General features: G+C 47.0%; 1 protein-coding gene across 1 annotated transcript in view; it reads right to left on the bottom strand.

Moving 5' to 3' along the window:
- LOC144123152 (uncharacterized) overlaps positions 1-24,418 on the bottom strand; it is a 127,242-nt gene that overhangs the window by 53,548 nt on the left and 49,276 nt on the right. The window contains exons 3-5 of the mRNA XM_077656035.1: positions 14,316-14,365; positions 5,084-5,140; positions 3,842-3,865 (exon numbers count right to left, since the gene is read on the bottom strand). Of these exons, the coding sequence (XP_077512161.1) occupies positions 3,842-3,865; positions 5,084-5,140; positions 14,316-14,365 (131 nt within the window). The remainder of the gene's footprint in view (positions 1-3,841; positions 3,866-5,083; positions 5,141-14,315; positions 14,366-24,418) is intronic.

Genomic DNA, 24,418 nt, shown 5'->3' with positions numbered 1-24,418 from the left:
CCGATATGAAAGACAGATACTGCGCCATTTCCTTTCTCAAAAAAACCAATTTTCAATTTTTACTTTCAAGGTTAGTTTCTAAAATTGGTTTTGAGGAAAGGAAATGGCGCAGTAACTGTCTCACATATATCGGTGGACGCTCGAACCACGCCGTGAGAGGACTGAGCTCTGGCCCACTTGAAGGTCAAAACCGTAAGCACCACGAAATCGTTACGAGGTAGCATAGTGAAGCTTTCGCATCAAAAGTGAAGGAAAATAATGTTGCCGGCCGTGGCAATTGCTATCTAATATCTTAACCACCCGAGCTGCAGCCGGCGGAGGAGAAAGGGAAATGATATCGAGGAGAAATATAAAGGGGAGCGATAGCAAGGAAGCACAGGATCGAGTATTCGGGTGTGGCTCAATCCCCGGTCCGCTTTCGACGGGGGATGCCATTTACATACCTGGCTTAATATCTCATATGGTTCCTTGAGGCTTGGGTGTTACGCATATTTTTGAAAGTATGGCGGAGTGCTTGGCGTAACGCACTCTGGCACAGGTCAGCCCGGTATTGCACTGCCTCCGGGATTGGCCCGTGGCCTACGGGCTATTGCGCGCGCTTTTCTTCTGTCTCTTTACTCCCATCTTTCACCTCCTACTATCAGCACGCAGGCAGCTGGGCGTGGCTCCGCATTGAGCCAGTAAGCAAGCCCGTGCTTTTCCTTTCGTCCTTCTGTCGACAACTTAACTCAACTCGAAGAAAGGAAGCACAGGGGCTCGAGCTGGGTTTGGGTATCGTCGCCTTCATCAACTTCCATTCGGGCGGCGTGAACTGATCAGCTTGGCTGGCCATTGCATTAGAGCAGCACGCCATCGCCGCAGCCGAGCTCCACGCTGCAAGCTTTCTCCTTCACAGCTCGTCAGTAGACTTAATTGTTGTCAGTAATTTTTTTCCCCGTTGCGAAAAAACTTGACAATTATGGTGAGTCAGGTTATAACTGCAACCTCTTTCGAAAAAATAAAAACACTGACGTGTAAACAAATGCGCAACACAAGGTTCTTACTGATGCTTATACGGCCGCTAGTTCTGTTCTGTCACCAGTCATCAGATTTTCTGTACAGCAAAACACCATTTACCATGAAGACACAGACCGTCCCACGGGGAGAAGTTGGGTGCAGCGCTAAAAAAATTCTATTCCACGCATTATGCTCTGGACTCACTGAGTGATAGCTGGGCCTTGGCACAATTCTGGAACGTTTAGCCATATCTTGTGTGACGTGCATATATACCGCCAGTAGTTTTTGACAAATGGCCCCTCAAAGTCGGACAAAGACGGGGCGTGTACACCGCTTCAACCCCAACCCGACTTCTTTCTTTTCTTGCACCGCAGTAAAGGAACAGACTAGGGGAGCCGCACAGTCAGCCCGTTTCGAACACGCTGGGTGGAAAAAAAAAACAGAAACGCGAAGGGTGCCCCCCTCCCGAGGAGCTTGGCTTGAGGGGAGGACACACAAAGCGGACAATGGGCGAAGCTTACTAGCGTCTCTCTCTCAAACCGGGAGGAAGAATGTAAGAGAAGGAGGAGGAGCTCAACTTCATGCGGCCCGTGGTGGCGGCGTTGTGAACTAGGAGCGGATGAACCAGAATCCTGGCCACAGTAGAAGGGAAAATGTAAAAATTACCGATTAATGTAAAGAGCATTCGGTGCACATTTTGCGCATTAAGAAATACTGAATAAATGCCATGAACTCTATAATAAACATCCACCAGAAACATTGTTTCTTTAATTTATTGAACAGGTAATTTGCTCGGTGGAACAACCAACACATGAGGTTACGCTAAAATGGTGATAATCAGAGATTGACTCTAGAAAACCCAATGGAGGTGTAGGCGTGCCAATGGATGAATTTGACGTCATGATGCCAATAGTTCATTCATCTCAGGACGTCGCCAGTGCTCGAAGAAACTCTAGTTTTGCCCAGAAGATGCACTGCGAAGCATTGCTTTCCGAGTTTCTCCTAGCCTTAAAGCGTAAATTTCTGAACCTTATTCTTGATAACACTGAACAATCTTAACAAACGTTGAGTAAGGAGCCTCAGTGTGCTTAGCGAACGTTTCTACAAGACATCTGAAATTTCTGAGTTTATGCTCTCCATCCAACCACACTTTCCACAATACTCTTTCACACTCTCACCGCGGCTTCCTCCTTGGAATGAATGCCCTATTAAACCCGCGCCAAAGATGGGCTCTCCTATTTAACCGCATCAATGATGAATGCCTTCCAATGAGTTCATCCTTGGCGCGTGTTAAATAGGGCTTTCGTTCCGAGGAGAAAGCCTTGTTTAGGGTGTGATATCCGAAAAGTTGGTTGGTTTATTGCGTTAACGTCCCAAAGGGACCCAAGCTATGAGGGATGCCATAGTGAATGGCTCTGGATATTTAAACTACCTGCGGCTCTTTGGCGTGCACTGACATCGCACAATACATGGGCCTCTGGAATTTCGCCTCCATCGAAATTCGACCGCCGCGACAGGGATCGAACTCGCGTCTTTCGGGTCAGCAACCGAGCGCCTGCTCGGCTGCCAAAGAAGATGGCTGATAAGGAAGCTTATACCCGTTGACCTGGAAAACTGCGATAAACAAAAAAAAAACGCGACCGCAACATAACGAAATCTTGGGAGTGTGAGGGCGGAAAAATAGCGAATGTGGTCCAGAAATGCTGTGTGCCCAGGCGCAGCGAACGTTGCACTGAGGCATAATACGTGGAAGTTTGGTTGACCAAGAAAAACTGCGATGAATCAACTGTGATGCACTGCAGAAAAATGTACGGGCGAGAAATAAAAAAGAGACAAGAGGTGACAACACAAAACAAGCTATGCACGCACTTACATAGACAAAAGTCCTGATCCAACGCATTTCCGCATTACTCCTACATTGGGCTCTTTTCTATGTCGAAGAACTAAGAACGAATCAGCCACAACCATGGTCAAACTCGTTGCCGTAACTACCTGACAGTGAGTGTTCCGCGCCCGTCCTGTCTTTTCAGGGGAGAACCTTTAATTGCTCATACTCGCGGCCACGAGCCTGTCCGTCCGTTATCACGCTATTGCGCCATTGGAAGTTCAGTGTGCATGCGTGAGGTGGCGCCATCGGCGTGCGCGCCGCACCCGCGCCAGACGCCTCGCAGCTGTCGACGGAGTGGGTTCCGCGCAACCTCCCTCCTGGTGCTCGCTTCAAGAGAGTCTCGGAATGTGGGCAAACGCAAGTGTGCTACTTCCATATCTACGCTGTGACGGAACACCAATGAACGAATGCGTCGGCATCGGCTTAATGCTTCGTTCCGTGTGTCCGTCCGCTCGCGAAACCTGTCACACTATAGCTGTCGATCAAATGACGTCAACTCGAAAAGAAAAGATAACCTTGCGCACGGCTGGATTCGGTTAGATTTGATCCTTCCCTTCCACAGTCGAGCCTGCCAACGACTACGCTCTTTCCTGCCAACGCATATGTAGTAACAATTGTGTACTTAACATTTTAAGTGCAAATCGGTGACACAAGCAGCAACACCGCGCTAAAGGCTTTCGCCTCACCGCACTTTAGGCCAACAAAGTGCACCCCTGATTTTTTTTTGTTTTACCTCTTGTCCACGTTTTTTCGCGCTATGGTTCCCGTCAGTAAGGTATGCACTAACTAGCCCAGACAAAAGTTCCGATTCAAAAAGGTGGTTGTCCGCTGTAATGCGAACGTTATCGCTTCGGGCGGCTAGACTCGCTAGTAATAAGGTTGCCATATTAATGGATATAAACTTTTACTAATCATATTTTTCCTGCCGAATGTGCGATGAGCTTGAATTATACTCACCACAGCTTCAGAAAGGTCGCGTGGCTGTTCCGAAAAAAAAAATGAAATTGATTTCATGAAAGAAGCAACAAACACAATTCAGATAAAGATGCCACGGGAAAAATAGCTTGTTTAAACTTTGCGCTGGAAGAAAAGGAGTGTCTATACGACACACGTACTTTACGGGACAATCAAAATCGCGAAAGTGGTACGTCGGGTGCCAATAGTGTTTCAAAAAAAAGTGTTTTTTTTCATACCCGAGCGCTAAACCAGACTCAAGAAACAGCAACATGTGCAATAGCGAAGTCCAGCCTACATTATTTTCTTGTCGCCTGGCCGGGAAGTACCCTTTGGATTTCAGGTGCTTGCTTTGCGACCATATCGCTTATGCGTAAGCAGTCATCTCTTAGAAACGTGCGTTTCGCGGCGAGTGCATACTTTTGTGGCGGATTTGATCATAAGCATTCTTGCTTTTTTCGCTGACAGGATGTGAGCAGATCGCTGCACCACAGAAATATAACTGCGTTATTCTCAAACGATTGCACCGAATGCTTACGGTTACGGTCAACGTGATGTAGCGAAGCACCACTTTTTCTTTGTTTTAAAACATATAGGCAGCAATACTATCCTGGATAGAATTCTCATGGCACGCCCATGTTACTAGATATTCTCCTCTAAGTGTCTCTAAGGCGCTTGTCCCGTTCGTCTCTGTCTCTTGTGTTTTTTGTCGCGCCACAAGCATCCCCTCGAGCGAAGTGTTTGTCGCATTAGAAATTTTCGATTGCTCTTGCAGAAGCAAAAAGGAAACACTAATCAGCTTCAGCTATGCATCCACGCTGATGGCGTATGAAACATCACCGGCAGCAGCAGTGTCACAGGAGAGTTGAGGTTGAATGTTCACTGTCGAATAAATATGCAGCAAATGAAATCATCCCAGTAATATATGTTACCATTTGTGTTCGTTTGTGTCTTTTCAATTCAAAGTCGGAATAAAAAATTTTATTATCTGATTTCTTTCCCATTCTGCTCACTCGCGCCACTACGCCCACAGTGTCCCGAATGAACTGGGGATTTCTTCTGCGACATTGTCCATAACCACTGTTATTAGTGCAGACATTTAAATTTCTAAGACTGACGGTCAGGTGAAGTGACAAGAGTACAGGAGAATTTTATATTTTTGCTTCTAATTGATAAGGTGGGAGTTTTGTTAGAAGCCATGAAGGAAACAACATAAAAAAACAAAGGCTCGAAGTGCCAACTTACGTTCTGCGCCATAGAATGAGGGAATTCGGAGTCGCATGATCTGTACTCATCTTCGATCTGCACAGAACACGGCAGGATTACTTTTTTGGAGCAAAATAATCGAACATAAGTTTCCCTAATCGACAAGCGGACACCCCAATTCCTCGTACGTAATGCGCGCGACTTTTTGCCGTCTAGCACAATATGGGAACTGACAGAGATAAACAGTAAATCCCACTCCTAATGATCGCATAAATGTCGTATGAACTAGTTATCAAGCTTATATTACAGAGACGCCAAGTGTTAGATGCATTTATGCAAAAATATTCGCACGTAAGTTGCCAAAGTAGACGACTAAATTATATAGGTCTAAATAATAAAAATGCAAAAGGTTGAAGTGCAATATGCCTATGTCCACTTCATTCATGAAATACGTATTAGCGCCATTTGGATCAAACTGATATGCTGCGAGTTTTGTTTTATTACGATTACGAACTAGTCGCTGCCCATTGATGGTTGCAAAGGCGTAATGTAGACACAGACCTCGCAGCGCATACCAGGCTTAGGAGACGTCTTTGAAGTTTAGTTTTTGTTACCTTGTCTTTCGCTGCGCTCAGCCTCTCCATGTCTCCTCAGTATTATAATAACATAGATCGAATAGCCCACAAGCTGATCGAGGCGTATAATGTCGAGAAGATTGACACATCGCGTGTCAGTAAGCCGTGGGTCAGACTACTAGCGCATTGTGTTGAAAAGGCACTTCTTGTTTCAGTGCGCTAGCACTAGGTGGGCCACCAGCGAAAAAGAAGTGATGCGCCGATGAAGCTTTTCAGTAGCTCGGGTGAGCTCAGAGAAGCGTCACGCCAGCTGCAACCGAGTGGAGAAAGGGTGGGAAGATGAATCTCGAGAAACGCCGTTTCGTGCACATGCCGATGCCTGAAGGAAGAAGCGAAGGATGAAGTAACCGGAGGAATGTGCAGTGCAGAATCACGCACAGTCATTGATGAATAAACATCGCTTCAAAAAACAAAGCCGGTCATTCCACAGGTTTCTTAGCCCAACCAACGGCACGGCGAGCTCAACAGCGATGAAAAAGAAGAGAGCGCCTTCACGAATCAACCGATCCAGTGGATAGCAAAAGCAGCCCTGAGTGGTCTGATCGCTCATCCCATTCCAACCTGTGCTTTCATTACAGCATCACGGTTTCTTACGTAAACTTGATAGAAAGAATTTGGCGCATCAGCGCTTACTTCCGTGGACGATTTTCAGCCCTTCCTGTTTTCTTGAAGGAGTAAAGCTTGGCGACCTCGCAGATTTGAACATTCCTTCACGTGACTACCTCACCGCGTGCCGCAACTAAATTTTTACTTCTTCAGGCCTGGTCTTGCGATCTCCCCATTATGTCAGTTCTGTGCTCAGCCAGAAACAGTAGAGCACTCTCTTCTCTACTGTCGCCGCTACCCATAGTACAGGAGGCGACTGTAAGAAGTTTCATTACAGAAGCTCAGTTTCCGTTTGTCTTCTGAGGTTGTTTTATCTCTAGGCGCTTCTATGTCTGGACGTACGAATGGGAACGTTTGTTTTGCCGTTGAAAATTTTCTTCTTGAAACAAAACGCCTACCATCATGGGCTTTCGTACTGCACTCTAGCCCTTTATTTCAAGGTTTCCTGTCTGCTATTCCTACGCGTTTTTTCCTCCTCTGTTTTACTCACTCCATTGCATAAATTTAAGCTTGTTAGACACTCTAACTACCGTCAACCACCACTGTCACGAAAACTGAGTCGCCCAATTTTTTTGGTCATCCCATGCTTGCCGCATGCAGTTTGCAATACAAGTAGTCACAGCCTGGTTATGGCCAATCCCCTTTGTGGATATGTGCGATTTTGTGAGGCAAGCAAAAACAACACATGGCGAGGCGGCAAGCCGAAACCTAACGGCGAAGGCAGTACAACCTTGCTATACGATATACCAAAACGCATGAAGATTGAGAAAGGCGAAGAATTGTGCGAAAGAAGACAAGAATGACGTGGGGTTAACGTGCAGTAAACAGGTGTGTGCAAGTGGCTGCATAGACCGCCAAACAGTGGGCACAGCGACTCGAATCGCAACGAGCAGCTCGGGCGGCTGAAGATCCACTGCAACATTTTGGTGCTACTGGATTTTTCAGGCATATAAAAGTACAACCAAATACCAGCAAACATATACAAGAACAAACGCGCTGGCGCACCTAAGCCGCGTTAGGCTTAGCCGGGTAAGTCAGGGGTAAGCTTTTGTGGTGATGGTCCTGATTGCAGGATAATAAAGGTTTAATAATGGCCATTTCATCATTGTATAGCCCCGATGGATGCTAACGTTTGGAGAGTTCGTTTCTGTATCTGCACGGAATTGCCTAAATGGTAGACACAGTAATGGCATGGCAGATGTCACGTGACCCCCAATGACCAATCACAGTGCGCCGCCAATTTTGAAGATCCATCAACACCAGAGCCCCTCCGAGGCTGCGACAGTATCGACGTCGCTACCGGAGAGGGGCAAAGCGCAGTAGGGGATGTAAGGCCGCGCTTCATCCAACTGTTTTTTTTTAATTACATCAGCTCGAGGCCACTGCAGGCCTGCGGTCTACGCGGAGAGTTCCTAGTAAAGCACCGAGCTCCCCACCCACGTGTTCCCGCAAACATTAACAAAAGCGCAGGTGTCACTGTCTACTTGACAGCATCGCTGTGACGGCCGAGGGCTCCTAACTTTGTTAAGCGCGCACTTCCACCAGCGTACCAAGAAAGCACATGTGGTGCACACCATGAGCACGCGGCGGAATCTGTGCATTTTGAGTCGAATCAACCGCTTTCAGTCCAAGGGCCTACGTGTGAAGTTAAAAAAAGGCTTTGCGGGTGATTAAACACACATTAGTTACACGCTCGTTAATAAACTGTAATCCAGAAAGGCGAGGTAAAGCTGCCAATACATCGGTGCAGTCAATAACGCCTCAATCAGAACTGTTTGTTTTCTGGAGAAACGCTAGATATACTCTAAGGGAAAACGCACTCTGAGGAAATGGAAAGTGGCAGCAAATTCCTTCAAAATACCCCAAAGGCACTTCACGTACAAGGCCAGCAGGAGCGAACAGAATAGCAAATGGGCACTTAATCGCCTTTTACGCCCAGCTCTAAGGAAGAGATGTTTTATCGTTTTTAAAAGAAAAAATGACGGATGCGCTACCGTGGTTAGTGCAAATGCCAATTAGGTGCGCAAGCACTTAGACGTTCTCTTCGGTTTTGGCTCCGGTTCGAGGCTCGGCTCTTAATGTAAAGCAGGCTTCGAACATTAAATTTGAGGACAAAGTTTAGTTCCGCTTTAAGGTTATGACCCCAAAGAATGATGGGCTAGTTTCCCCATACCCGGAAGGGGATTCTCTAGTTTACATTCATAGATCCTTGGGAGTGTTCAACCCCCTACTGGCGTAACCGCGCAGCGGTTGAGCGATGGCAGGTTCTCCCAGCGGCGGGCCTTGTGCGGTTCAGATTGCCCTTCACGGCGACCAATCAATAATTTAAATTCCACCTGCCACGGTGGGCACTTTGTTCTCTGTCCGATGGACAGGTTGTGATGACGCCGCATGGTCGCGTGGCCTAGGCGGGCCGCCTGCCTCCTAGGTAAACGCTCATCTGGGACCTTAGTTCTTGCGCACTAAAACTGGAGGGGATGCTTTACATCCTCAGCCGTAGGAAGAAGTACTGGTAATAGGTTAATGCTCATATTTGCGGAATTCGTCATTATCTATTTTACATTTATAGATCAGTGGTAGCGGTCGCACCACTCTTGGCGCATTGGTGGTGCAGCGTTTAAGCGATGCGCCACTCCCTGCGATCGCAAGTGCTTCCACAGGTAGGTCTTTGAGACTGAGATTGGTCTTTCCAAACAGTCTATACTACGAATCGTCAAATGCGCTGCGGCCTGCCCCTGTAGGTACTTTGCTCAAACTTCCGTGGTGACATCACAATGCCACGTGCTCTAGTTGGAAGGTGGGCCACCTAAGGCAGATTTTCCACAACCAGGTGGGTGATGGTGGCGGCTGTGTTAAGGTAAATGTTAAGGCGAGATTAGCAATACAGTTGGCCGTCAACAACTGCTCCGTACACATCCAAACCCGGGTTTGTCGCCTGACGGACGAGATTTGAAAATCCCAGTCTTGTCCACAATTGCAGCACTGAAGTGAGGGTGCCCCAAATACTCCTCCAAAACAGCTTGGCTTGTTTTCCAGTGTGGAAACAGAAACCCTCTTGATATATGAAAGTGAAGAGCCGTACCCGAACTCTCACAATTTCCTGGGCATACGGAACGACCTTGCAACGGCACACAGCGGGACCTAGGCGGCTAAGTGCCACACAACTAGTGAGTTGAGCTAACTCACGAAAAAATTTGAAACAAGCTCATAAACAGACAAATCTTGAAGAACGGCCTCACAGAATCCAGAGAGAGAAACAACTTGTTTCGACGCATAAGCTTCGACTGAGAGAGACACAAAAGTCGCAAAAATGCCATGCATCGCTTATACTTTTTTCTTTCCATAATGGAACGCTTGCATAAGGTAGATGAGCTTCGAAACCAAAAATTAGCAGACGGTTTAGCATGGCAAGTGCGGAAAATCGTTGAGTAGCACTAGTTACAGAGTTTACGTACCGTGAATGGGAAATCATAATCATCATCAGCAGCAACCGCAGCAGGAGCATCAGCAGAAGCCCCACTGCAGGGCAAAGGCCTCTCCTGTGTCTCGCCGAATAATCCTGTACGTTGCCAGCTGCGGCCACCGTATCCCCGCTAACTTCTTAATCTCATCTGTCCACCTAACTTTGCGCCACCCCCAGCTACACTTGCCTTCTCTTGGAATCCACTCTGTTAACTATAAGTCCCTGCGGTTATCTTGCCTTCGCATTACATGCTCTTCCAAGCCCATTTCTTTTTCGCGATTTCGACTAGGATGTCATAAACGCGCATTTGCTCCCTCAGACACTCTGTCTTCTTCCGGTCTCTTAAGGTCACACCTACCATTTTTCTTTCCATTGCTCCACATGATGCTTTCCGCAGTGAAAGCATCGTGTGATTTAAAAACTATTGCACTAGTGTACTTAACCATAAAGAGGGCATTTGACCTAAAGGACCTTATCTTGAAGACATTTTCATTGAAGGCCTTCATCCAAGTGTCTTCACTCAGGCCTTCAACCAGATGAATGTCTGCCAGGCGCATGCACCTGGCAGATCGCCCATAACGCACTGGGCAGCTGGCCCACCTGCCACAAAGCAGGCTTCAGGGATGAACGTGCGTAGGGTCGTCCAGTCTTGATACGAACATGCGAGCGCGTGGCCGCTCTTTTCAGAGGTCCACTGCGAGTGACACAGCCGCTCATCACAGCAATGTAGCACAGGAAGAGATGGACCTGGAAGTTTTGCTTCGGGTAATCTGTCAGATTACTTAGATGTGCGTCAATGTGGAACGCATAGGTCCTCCAAAGAGCACTGCGATGCGCTCACGTGTTCGCGCGATAAAAGATATTGCATACTTCTGCCCGTGCTAACACAGACACCTCACTAGCAATCCGACCCCCTCTTTGTCGACTGACAAACGAGATTTCAGAATGTCAGTCAAGTCCAATAATGTGATACTGATGCAAAGGAGTCCCCATAAACTCCTCCAAACAGCTTGATTTGTACTCCACTCTCCAACCGAAACCTCGTTGATTTATGAACTTAAGAGCCCCACCCGAACACTCACAGAGCGGCTCAGTTAGATGCAAAAACTCTAGCACACATTAGGCGCAGTATCTGTCACATCTCCGCAGACACCTGAACCGCGCCGTAAGGGAAGGGTTAAAGGAGGGAGTGAAAGAATAAAGAAAAAAATAGGTGTTGTAGTGGAGGGCTCCAGAAAAATTTCGACCATCTGGGGATCTTTAACCTGCAGTAACATCGCACAGCACTCGGGCGTCTTTGCATTTCGCCTTCATCGAAACGCTGTCGCTGCGGTTGGGTTCGAACCCGGATACTCCGGGTCAGTAGCCAGACGCCCTAACCACTGAGACACCGCGGCGGGTCTTTGCGTTTCGCCTCCACCGAAACGCGGCCGCCGCGGTCGGGTTCGACCCCGGGTACTCCGGATGCTTGAATGGCAAAATTCTTAACCTCATGCCATAATAGATCGCATCTTTGAAAGGCTGCGATATTTTCACGTGCCCACGTATCATTGAAGTGAGAAGCTACAGCAAACCGAAAATTTTCACATGGGAGGAGATAATTATTTAGCTTTTATAGCTCCCACCATAGTCTCAGTAGACGCCGAGTGCACTTCCCTATCAGAGCAGACGTCATGCAACGGTTGCTGAAAAATATTGGCCTCATCTAATATTCATGCACAATAGTTAATGTGCTAGCGGAAACGTAGATCCTGTCAAGTCGAGCATTCGAAGAGGATTCGAAATGCGTGAAATGCATACTATCGCTTTTTAGTCGGCCAATGACAAAGACGTTGTGTTCACAATAAAGGTAAGCGAGAACAAGACATGCTGAGCCATAACCCCCATAGTTCATTATTCAATCGTCACTGTCACAAACAATATGGCATTCTCCCAGCAGTAAAATTTTGCTATCCTTGCGCAGGAGGCTTGGCAATGATAGGAACAACACTTTTCTACCTTGCTGCTTTAAAACATATATATGTCGCAACCATTGCCCCGTAGCTGCAAGACACAGGATGTGAACTACCCCTTATCATCAATGCAATGCGAAAGGTCAGTCATATTCAAGTCGTTACTCAAAAACAGCATGCGCCCTCCAGACAATAGTCTACAATGACTGACTATAATGGCATACTCCAGTTTTAAGAGATCAAGACAGTTTTTGCCTCTTAATGAGAAGGTAGTTTTTTGTCCTGAGTTACAGCTACGTTCGCACTAAAGCTTTCAAACAGGTGCTTTAACTGGTACTGCTGCCGTAGATTCCGTAGCACTATAAAGTTGAGAGCAGTGACCTAAAAAACTCAGCACCCAGCCATTTTGTGTGAGTACATTATTTAACTCCGTCCGCAATGGCAGTGAGAGCCGCTTGTGAATTTGCCTACTGTAGGGTTGTCATTGCCCTCTCTGTGGATCCCAACCTTCATTTGCCCTCCGCATCGGATACCTTGAAAGGATCACCGGTTACAATCAGAATATCCCGCGTGTTTAACTGCAAGTCTGGCGGAGTGCTTTGGATGCCGTTCTTACTTCCATCCGTGCGCAAGCACGCCCAGAACCAGGAGAACGCGGACACCTGCACGAGGAAGACTAAAATGGAGCGCGTGGCAACTATGGACGTAACAATAGCGAAGAAAAATCAAGGCGCGAGGGCCCTCTCGACAGCTGGCAGCAGCTCCTGATTGAGTGTGGATTCGTGTCCGAGTCCCCAGCCACAAGTGTGTAAAGGATTCAGAACACACCGCTACAAGATTGCCTTTTCAAGGCTTCTTAAGTGCCTACATCTTTTTTTACTAGCTTTTCTTTTTGTCAGTGTTCCCAGTCGGGGATTTCAAGATGTCAAGAGTTGCATTGGCCGCACGTGAGTGACAGTAACAATATTACATGCTGCAACAGCCATTATGTTGTCCTTTACTGAGAAGATGTGTCTATATCGGAGTCCCCATCCGTTCGGCCTATGTTCAGATTATCATTGTATGGATTGGCGGCTGTGGTCGTTTTGATGGCAAAGGATTTTGTATGCAGTAGTAGGGAACCTTCTCAATAATGGGGACAGCCCAGGGATCTCTCTGGAATTACGCACCAGGTGATTATGTATAATCCTTACAGTACGAGAACTTTGTCAGCAATAAGCTCACACTTAGCTGCACAGACTTAGCTGCTTCACCGGTCTCGAACCCTCATAAGCACTGCGATAATAACTCCATTGAGAGCACACAGCAAAAATCTATTAGGTTCATATATCGTCGCTATGATCACCATTTTTCCCCCTCTCGTGCCTTTTCTTCTCTGAGCCTAACCCCTTTATCCGTAAGCCGTCACATTGAGTCATTCAATTTGCTGCATGGCATCGTCAAATTTTCTTATCGCGTCTCACATCCAATATATATTAATTCAGATATTCCTCGGTCAAGTAGGAGTAACCATAACCTTAATATTAAGCCTTTCTTTGCTCGATGTAAAAAATTTAAATACAGCTTTTTCCCACGTACTATTCAATTCTGGAACTTAATTCTCGGAACAATTAGGTTCCTGCCAATAAACGATTTCCTGTTGAAAGCTAATTACACCTGATTTTATGTACTTTCTTGATGTTATGCTGTACTGACATTCTCGTTTCAATACTGTATCTGAGCGTGGCTGTTATTTGGAGTTTAATTTGTGTGATCTGCCTTATTTTTCATGAATTTTAAATGTTTTTATTTACTTGTTTTTCGTGTGACCTCTTTTTGTCTAACCCACTCCTGCAGTAGCCCCATAAAGAACTACAGTACGTACAAATAAATAATAAATAAATAAAAGCCCTCAAGTGTTCATGAGCACCAGGCATGTGCATGTGTAAAGATAGTTTGTCAAAACGAGCCCAAGCCTCCCCGACTTACATAAACACGGCATTTAAGTAATTATTTCAGCTACCATGCAAAACTGCATGCACATCGAAGCGGACATGTGCATGTGTAAATGTAGTGTGTCGAAACGAGGACACTCTCCGCGACTGCCGTAAACAGGGCATTTAAATAATTATTTAAGCTACAAGGCAACAACTGCATGCACATCGCAAATACTACCACCCTTCCTTGCAATTTTTGTGGCCGTCGCCTTGAGCTTTACGTGAATGACTAGTTTGCTACGCTAGTTGCTGTCTGTATATGGCGAATATGTTTCCATTTTTAGTTGTATTTGTCTCTTTCCTCAGTGCCAAGGGGAAGCCAGCTGATACTGGCGGCGCATAAAAATCTAGTTCTCGCAGATCTTATTTTCAGTACTGACGCATGGCCGGAAGATATAAAGAGATATGACGAAAAAAATTAGGCGGCTGAAACTCGCTTTTCTCTTTGTGGCCAAGCCCTTACACGGTGGCCTGACGCAGAGCACACTCCAGGCTGAGGTACAATTCATTCCGTTATCTGCGTTAGGTGGTTTGTCATGTAATATAGGCTGGCTGCAGTGCAGATTGTTTTTGTGTTGCAAAGGGTTGTCAGCTCCACATCTTAAGCGACATAAAAAAAAGAATCGCTTTTCTGCTTACCCATGCGAGACACTCCGCGCTGTGTTTTTCCCAGAGTTCCCTGCATTCCTCTGTAAAGAAGGAAAAAGAGAGTCCAACAATGAAGCGCACTTATGCAACTATAAATGCGGTAGGTAAGGTAGAAGTGGAATCAATTGGTATGTGACAGTAATTTAGCACGCACAATCGCATTTTGCGCTGATTGGTGTTTTCAAATATTGATATTATAGCGAACCATTACGGCCGCGCCTGATGTCGCCTAGGCAGATCACTGAGGGAGCGCCGATGAAAACGAAGCGCCACCGCGCTGCACAAGATCCCTTCGGTTGGACTGGCCGTTTTCTGCGCTGCCCGCCGTTCTGCTTGCCGTTTTGCGTCGCCCGCCGTGAACTCCTTTCCCTGTTCTATTTGTACGAAAACCACCTTTCGCTTTGAAATGCACTAAGCTGTGCATTTTCCTCATCTCGAAACCAATTCTTGTGAAGCTGAGTGTTTGAAAATTTTGAATAACTATTTTTTCACTGAATTTTGCATTACTTCGAATTCACTAACATTACAGATGAAAACGAAAAAAATAAACAAAACAGAAAAATGAGCTCAGTGATCAAGATGCTGTTCTTTCAGGACGCAATTTCCGTCAAAAGATTTCACGTGTGATTACTTTACGCCTGCGAGGGAACGTGTTCTCTTCATCCAATGGTGAAAACATTGCCTTACCTAATATTAAGGCGTCACTCTTGCCATAGTCTTTGGCTCTTAGTACGTACACCTAATTTTGGCCTATGCCTTGCTTCTTCTTAACCAATTTTCGGCTACCTCTGTTCTTCATAGCATACTGCATTCTAAGCTAAATATGCTTCCTTATGTCAGTTACTTTTTGCTTATCGATTAGCTTCGACAGTTCTGGCATTTATGTTGTGTTGTTGGATGCTGTCTTCCTTTTGGTGTTTCTTAATGAGATCTCTGTTCTTAAAAACATTTTCAAATAGGATGTCTAGCTAGCCCATCTCCAACATTTTTTCGGCAGCCTGTAGTCATATTTTTTAGAATATGATTTGTTCCTTCAACATCATGGTCGTCGTTCTGTGTTAAAGCTGGCTATCTGAAGTAGAAGGCGGAGCATTTGTCTGAAGATGTGAAGAAGGTACCACGAACGGAATATAGGTTGTACAGTGAGATAAAGACTTCCTCTAGCTTTGCTCAGAATGGCAACTGAGTGATGTGCTCCTTCCTAACCAGTATCCTCCGTCTTTTCTTCAGACAAGCTATTTCGAACCCCGACCACCTTATGGGCACTGCATTTTACTTTTCAGAACACATCAATATCGTGCACGATGCAAGGATACGCGAACATGAAGTCTTGTTGCATTTCCAGTGTCGCCATTCAGGCTCTTCCAATTACACAGCCGGTTTCCTCGTTTTGTGAAGGAGGCATTCATGTCCGCAAAGAATTGTTACGAATAGGAAGAAGAGGGCAGTGGTGCTGGACGGAGCGCTCGCGCTAGGCCCTGAGCCATTAAATTATGCTTGGCCAATCCCCCTAGTGGGCATGTGCCATTGTGTAAGGGTAACAACGACAACAAGAAATCATACTTTCATCTGTCATCATGCTGTCCCGTCCCTTCCCCTGCAACCTCGTAACATTTGGTATGAGGTTCGGGTATCGTATCATCGCCCTGGTTCTTCTAGCATCGCCGCCTTTTGCTCGTCTTCGTCGGCGGCTGAGGGGACCTTGACTCCGCCGCCCGGCTGAACCCCAGCTCGTCCTGACCAGAACCGACGAGCCGCTTTGCCTCGCGCCCCGTCCCCAGCCCCGACCACAAGACACAACGAACAGCACCAGACGACAACCCGAACCAAGTCGCCACGCCCGCCCATGCTGTCTGGCGATTCCTTAACCCTTGACCGTCGCCTGTGTGCGACCGACCGCTGGACCTGAAGCTCCGAAGGCAACCGTTCATCAGATCATCTTTTTCATCTTGATGGCAAGCCTTTCATCTTCATCTATACTTTCTGGCCGTGTTCATCGTCACCTCACTATTCAGAATTGAAGCAATCGATCGAGACGATCGCTCGGAGGACCCGGGTAATGTTACGAATACGAAGAAGAGGGCAGTGGTGCGGGACGGAGCGCTCGCGCCAGGCCCTGAGCTATTACATCATATTTTCACCTGTCATCATGTCGTCCCGTCTCTTCGCTTGCCATCTCGAAACAGTATTTTCTTTTCAGAACTCGACGGATAGCTTCCCCTGCCGTTCATACAACCTATGTCACAGCACCCCAGAGCCCGGTCTCCTGCCTGTACCTTGCACTGCACTGACGTAGGCTGTCAGTGCAATGTACTGCGTATTTCACTCACTGCCGATTACTTTTCTTCATGGAACCTTTCGGGTATCTCGTCATCATGACTGGATCAGGAAACGCCTGTACAACATTGAGTTGGCACCACTTATTAGGATTATTTACAGTAAAATGCACACTCTCGCTAATGCTGTTGAATTCTTGTATTTATCTTTATTTGCCCGAAATCTGATACCTAGCTCTCGCCTGTCCACTAAAGCCTTGTACGTGTCCCTCCTTGAACTCACATTGTATACGCTTCACCTCTCTTGTTCTCCTTACCTACCAAACAGTATTCCCTTCAATGGCCGCAAGTTCCACGAACAGCACTGGCAGGCTATCCTCATTAGATACGGCTTTACAATTAATCCTTACGAGGTTTAGTTTGAATTGGCAGCCTTTCCGGATCCGGATACTGCTGGCATCCTCTACTGCTTCAGAGAATGGGCCGTCGCCTTGGTCGGTTGCGCCACACCCGCTTGGGACTGAGGGCCGCGGTTTAAGCCGTGTATCCATGGGCTATAAACCGGAACACCACTACATAGGAATAAAAAGGGAGGAATCTATCCTGTAGCGCATGCTCAGCTCTCATCGCCGGAATCATGCGGCACCCCAGGCCTTGTTACGCAACTCCATGGGCACTGTTTTGCGGGAGGAATTAAGGTGACACCATAGTTACAACCGCTGGCCTTCTGCACGCGAGACGGATTGTTTAACTTTACGCCATCGCTTGCCTGGAACATAACATCTCCCAATACGAAAATGCTTCCTCTACAGTCGTTGTACATAAAAATGCTAGATCTAGTCTCCTTGATGTACATAACGAGGGGAATGGAAACAAACGCATAGAAGTTTGAGCTGTCCTGCACAAGATTACCGAATTGTAAGTGGGCGCCTAGCCAATAGGTCGGCAGTATACATGATGAGCAGAAAATTAAAACGGCAAAGTTCTTTCAACTATGAAAGCCGCACATTGTAAGCCTTGTTGAAATGCTCAAGCACTTACCGCTATCATAATGCTACGGGACGGTGGAGGAACAATACAGCCCACGAGAAGAGGAATCGCTACCACCGAGCACGCATAATGCTTGCTATAAAGCACTCGTGTTTAAGTCCGTCTCAGGGATGTCTGGCAACCCTGTGTGTTCAATCGCGGGCGTTCATGGCAGTGGGCGGTACGGGAAATACCATTTTCGTAGGAGGCTGCTAACGAGGATATGCGGCACAAAAGAAAGTTGCTTCCATGACGAAGGTAGGGTAATGGTAATGAACCAGGAATTAAACTGTGTAGCTTATTCGTTGAACCGCAGATTTGGGTGTAAAGGTAGCTTACGAAAGCATATGAGTACCAGCTGGTGTTGGCAAATTGAGTGTTGGTGGAAAGCATATCCTTAATGGTCTGAAAAACGCGTTCATTCAGACCTTTAGTTCGGCGGGAGAGGGGGATGTTCTCTTTTTGCTCGAGGTGTGACGAACTTTATTCGGGAAGAGAAAGGATGATCATGGTCGCTGAGAACACAACGGGCTCCATGGCTGAGAGGAGTGATGTTTAAGAAAAAATGGGCTACCACTTTAGCGAAAGGAAGAGCAGGAGTTCCAGCTTATTTGGTGAGGTGGGCCACGGCGATTACCGTCTAGCGATTCATTGCCGGTGTCAGTGTATAGGTTCGTAAAGGTGGATGCCGACGACTTCTAAAGGAGTGAAGTGCCAAGAAATAGGCTGGAGGAGATGCGCAGGAGGCGACGTTGACTATTTACGGTCGTGACAGGGAGCACATGATTCGACGTATTTCGCAGCGCTTGCGAAAAAGCTAAGCCATAAGAAGCGACTTGTAAGGTTACCGTGCGTCTTCAGGAAGCCCAGGTGATTAGCGGTCAGGCCATTATAAAACTTGTGCAATAGCAGACACCGGAGGGAACGGAGAACAGCATGAACCGAAGAGTTCTTCACAGTGCTTCAGTTGTAACTGGAGATAGGTGCCATTCTATATCTTCGATTTAACCAGTTAGCGGTGAAGTCGAGCGTTTGGAGCGTGGATAGCTCCAATGACGCTGTCAAGTTGCTTTAGGCAGCCACGATTGAACTGCTGCTCGGAGACGAGATATCTGGCGCCTGGTTCTGGAGGCCAAATCGGTGGAGGCGGTTGTCATTGCCTAGGAAGTGTATTCTCAGGACTCCCTGGCGACAAAATAGATGATGAGGGAGGGGCGTGGAGCCCTGAAGAAAGGGAGGTCACGTTTTGCTGCAGAAGTTCAGGACGGGAGAGGTGAAAGGCGAAGGTGGTGCCGTAGCAGCCTCAACATACGCTGGCACGCTGCGGGAGACAGTGGGTGTTAGCTGAAGGGGCGCATAAAAGAGTCAAGCGTTCAAGCTCCCGTCTCGCTAAACGGGAGGTAGGAAGAGACTGCGGGAAGTAGGCAGCAGACCATGAAATGCACCCTGCCATTCTGCGTGGATAGTTCAGCGAATTAGCTATCGCAAGTCGGCATCGGCGGAGGGGCGGGGATCCCAGGTGTTGTGGAATCGGAGTGAGTACAATTCGCCAGGACGCTGGCTTGTGCTGCGAATGTGAAGTACCGGGGAAGGGTCCTGGGAAGCGAGAGCAGTGAAGGCAAAAGAGGCAATGCCTTTCAGGACATGGCAAACTCGGGCAGCAGCATAGGCCATGCAATTCTTCACATGCCGAGTCGCCTGGCAGCTGGACGCCGCTGGCAGCTGGACGCAGGTATGTAACTTTTTTGCAGACTACAGGGCCGGCACTGGCGGGACTGGTTTTGAGCAAAGGAAATGTGCAGTAATTATCTTACTTCTCCGTGGGCACCTCTACCGCGCTACTGCCACCGACGGACTCAAAGACCTCGCAAATCTGGAACGCGTAGTAGGGCTAGTCAAAAAAGGCGACGTCGATGAGCTTCAAAGAGGCATCCTAGTGGTTGAAAGCGCTTACGCACCGTATTGCTGGAGCAAGTCTCCCACGTCACCCTTACGAATGCAGGCGGAATAGGGACGGTAACGCAGGCGGATGCTAACTCTCTATGCAGGCTGGCCAGAATTCGCAGGGACAGGAGCTGGAGTGGATTCTAAGTGCTGGTGGAAGGATCGGGATGAAAAAAGCAGGCAGTTGGCGGCCGGTGCAACAACGGTATACGTGGCACAGCTACTCGGGTCGATGTGCTCCCTCACTGATTTAAGAAGTGAGCTTCCTTGAGCCCCTAGTAAGTGTTGATTATCCCTAGTGCCCTAAGGCCAGTGTACCAGGTAGCTATTGAAAGGTCATGTTCTCTCTAACAGTTTTCGTGGGATGACGTCTATCGTGTCGTTTTTGTCTCTGCACAGTTGGAGGTAGAGCACCGACTAGAGTATTACAGGCGACATATACAGCACGACGTCCTATACAGGAAAGAGTGCGGATACGTGTACTATGGCATCGAGCCACATTAGACCACCCTCTCCCCATGAAAACGGATAGAGAAAAGCATGAGGTCCGAAGAGCGGCGCCGACGCGAGCCCTCAAGTGCCATTACGGCGGAAAAGACAGCGTACACTATATAGACATTCCTGGCCCAATCCGCAGGGGGTGGTACACAGACGCAGTAGTTCATTAACACCGATGGGTGGACGGGCTCATTCTGAGAGTTCCTGGCCCAACAGAGGTAAAGGAAGTGGCTATTGTACTAGCTGCTTCCAACGCCTTTTTGAAACATATTACGGACTTGCTAGCGGCGTGCCATAACTGTGAAGCCAGCTCTGGTAGAAAAAATATTGCGCTGGAGCCTAAGGAACTAAGATCCTTCGACAAAACATATTGCCTTGACACCTGGTCACCAGGGTCGGGGGGAAATGGGGCCTTGAATTGAGGCCTGAGCGCTCATCTCTCGGGTGCCTCCCGCGGATACGGTGAATCATGAGGTTTGGAGAAATTCTAGATTGCTGTAAAGATACTCATCCCCCTACCTCTATGCCATCGCTGAATGATCCCATTCAGCGACAATCAGAGACACTTGACCATATTCACACAAACAATCAGGTGATAGAGAAATGCGCAAAATATAGTTATCCCTTCTATGTAGCGTTCATTGATTACGAGAAAGCATGTGACTCAGTGGAAATTGCAGCACTCATGGAGGCATTGGGAAACCAGGGTGTAAAATAATCTTATGTGAAAATACTGGAAAATATCTATAACTGCACAGCTACCATAGTCGTTCATAAAGTCAGCAATAAAATTCCAATAACGAAGGGTTTCAGGCAAGGAGACACGATCTCGCCTATGCTATTCACCGCGTGTGTACAGGAGGTGTTCTGAGGCTTTGATTGGGTACAGTGGGAATTAGAGTCAATGAAGAATACCTAAGTAGTATGCAACTCGCTGATGACATTGCCTTGGTACTTCACTCAGGAGATGAGCTGCAACGCGTGATCAATGAGACGCGTAGAGTAAAACGGTAAGTCTTAATAATAACATGCAGAACACCAAAGTAATGTGCAGCAGTCTAGCAAAGGGAACAGCTGTTCACCATTGGTAGCGAGGTGCTGGAAAGGGTGAGGGAATACGGCTACTTAGGGTAAATAATGACCGGCGATCCGCACTATGAGAGGGAAATAACTAGAAGAATAAGAGTGGGGTGGAGCGCATATGGCAGGTTCTCTCAGCTCATGAATGCCAGTCTACCAGTCTCCTTCAAGAGAAAAGCATACAGCAGCTGTATCTCACCGGTACTCAAAACGGGGCAAAACCTAAAGGCTAGCAAAAAGAATTCAGCTTAATCAAAGGAAAACGCAGCAAGGTATACACAAAAAATGATAGGAGTAACGTTAAGAGACAGGAAGCGGGCAGTGTCGGTGAGGGAACAACCGCGAGTTAATGTCATCGTAGTCCAAATCAAAGGAATAAAAGGGCTTGGACAGGGCTTGTAATGCGAAGGCAAGGTAAACGCTGGTCCTTAAGGGTAACAGAGTGGATTCCAAGAAAAGGAAAGCGTAGCACGGGGCGGCAGAAAGGCGGGCGGATTAGATTAAGAAGTTTGTGGGGATGCTGTGGCCGTAGCCGGCAAAGGACAGGGTTAATTGGAGAGATATAGGAGAGGCCTTTGCCCTGCAGTGGGCGTAGTCAGGCTGATGATGATGATGGGTCATTATCGATATCCTATTCCCGCTAAGGGTGTCGGGAAATGAAACGAACGCCTGCTCCTGAAACTTCAAAAACACGAAGTTATGCCCGGTTATTAATGAAACACTTTTACCCTCTAGTCACCGGCAGGTTTCAGCACGGTGGCAAGGTAGCAGACACCTACCACATGATGTAGATATGTCAGCTAAAATCAGCCTCAACCCCGAACCTTAAACAAGAGAACTTGGAGGCGGCCCTGGTTGGCTGCTCTGACCTTCAAGTGCAAAAAGCTTTGGTCCCGAGAGGCATGATGGTGGCTTCGACCAATGGGGCCCCGGACTAGGCACCACCTATATGCGGTTCCCCAAAAAGGGTCAACACCTCTATTTATTCGGCAATAAAAGCTTTACGCCACCACTACCACCTCCGTCACTACATATGGGCCGAGCAGAATATTTCCAGAACGGAGGTTCATAGGGCTAGAGAGAGATATATACGCGGACCAAGAAGGGCTTTCACCACCATGAGGCCGATAATGCACGGAGCAGTCTTTATGACGACGGTGATGACAAAAAAAAATGTAATTGGAACAAAACTTGGTCGTCGTTCCTTTTACTCCGGCCGTCCATTGGATCTTGAAACCACTCCAGCTCTTTCCGTCAGCTCCCGCTTAACTGTAGGATTTGAGCTGGTCATGATTTACTCCCACATTGCTCGATTATCGATACTTTATTATTTCAATTTCTGTGTTGTTTTGACTCCCCATACTATTTGGTATAGGTCCGCCGCTATGCCACAATGTGCGCATAGTGGTTCATAACCTGGATTAATTTTCGTCTTGAGAATTCTTTTTTATTCTCAACATTGTCACTTTCTGTTCCTTCTCTAGTCCATCTGGTGGCGCCTTTTCCCTTCTGTGTACCCTATACTGTAAAATATCTGAGTATGTGGGCAGCATCTTTGTGTAGTTGTGATCGGCCGTGTGTTGGGGTGCCCGGAGTGTGTGGTTAACCTTTCTATTTGCGTCTGGCTGTGGCGTGAGGAGAGCACGGATGGAAGGCGACGGGAGGTTTTGGCGCTCATAATTACACTTTTGTGCTCTTGTTTAGTTCTTGGCCCACCATACCACCCTTTTCTCTCTTCTCGTTAATACTAGCCTACGCAGTAGCGTGCGCATGCTCTCCGTGTCTATGCTCTTCGTGTGAACGCCGCTGCAAACGCCCTGCTATGCTTCCCTCTGCCCCTCTTTCTTCTTCTTTCTCTCGCTTGTTTCCTTTTGTTTCTCGATTTTTCTCTTTTTCTGAAGCTTTCCATGTGCAATATTCAAATCTTTAAGCGGACGCGTGGAACCTTTTGTGCCAGCACTCTTGACGAACTCAATGCCCCGCTCGAAACGTGGAATAAATGCGGTAAGTTTTGCAGTGCGTCCTCCTAAGTTACTATACATATGCATATACATTCACATATGCCCGTCATTTCTCATAATTTGTCTGCTCAACCTATGTATGCTTATAAAGTATGCTGGCACACGCTTAAAGCATAACAAGGCGTTGCTAACATTTTCACTGCGGACCAGTCTTCGACAGTATTCATCACTTATATCAACACTGGTATAGAGCAGAACATTTGGTAATGCCTTTTTTGCTTTTACAGCGCCTACCGATCGAAATATAAGGAGCATTTAATTCTTAGTGCCTTCTTCTGAAGTGATATATGATATATCTATATATCAGCCAAGCTTACTTTGGTATAGTTCACTGTTCGCTTACTTCATATGTATGTCATGAGGAGCTCCTGATTTGCCAACCCATTTCTGCACTACATACACACATGTATAAAGAAATGCGTATTCTGAAAAGCAGGATAATCGAGATCCCGTAAACAACGTTAATGCAAGTGTTAATGGCCGCCTTCACCAGGAAGTCTGGCATCGGCGTAGGTGTTGTAAGCGAAAATTCATGATCATGGCTCTTCTGTGTGGTACCCAGAGAAGCACTTTGGAAGCAGGTGGGCAACCTAGGTGATGTGACCTTGCGGCATTATCAAATCCTGCCCACCGGATAGTGAGCAAACTGCCCATCGTGGCAGATGGCAGTTAAACTAATGATTGGTCGCTCGAGAACAACATGGGTCGCACAAGGCCCACTACTGGCAACGCTTGCCATCGCATTGCAGTGGGGCATCGCTTAACCGCTGCACCACTGCGCCACGGTTGGTATGAGAACTCCCAGCGATCCATGGATATATAGTAGAGAATGGCCTTCTCCACATACTGGAATGAAGTCATTACGCTGACACTTCTTAGCCTTAAGGCGGAAGTAATCTGTCGAAACATAGAAATGGAACTCAGTTTTCAAAGAAGCGTAGTATTTTTCTTAAACAAAATGTAGATAAAAAAAAGTGCCTGAAGTTGTTTTATCGACTTTGTGAAATTACAAGTTTTGTATTATCGCAGGAAGCAAAAAAAAACGTTTCTGGAGCCTGCGTATTGTTTTACAAATTACAGAACACCAATTCTTTGCAAGTGGCGCTACGGCGTTTTTTGGCTCATGGAATTTTACAGCAAGAGCAGTTTTAACACTGTGCATAAAGTATGTATTTCAAAAAGGCATTCTCACAAAAAAATGATTTATGGTTTATGGGGTTTAACGTCCCAAAGCAAATCAGACTAT

Source organism: Amblyomma americanum, chromosome 3 (genome assembly GCF_052857255.1).
Source record: "Amblyomma americanum isolate KBUSLIRL-KWMA chromosome 3, ASM5285725v1, whole genome shotgun sequence".
Taxonomy (NCBI): Eukaryota; Metazoa; Arthropoda; class Arachnida; order Ixodida; family Ixodidae; genus Amblyomma; species Amblyomma americanum.
This window is presented reverse-complemented; position numbering and strand designations above follow the sequence as displayed.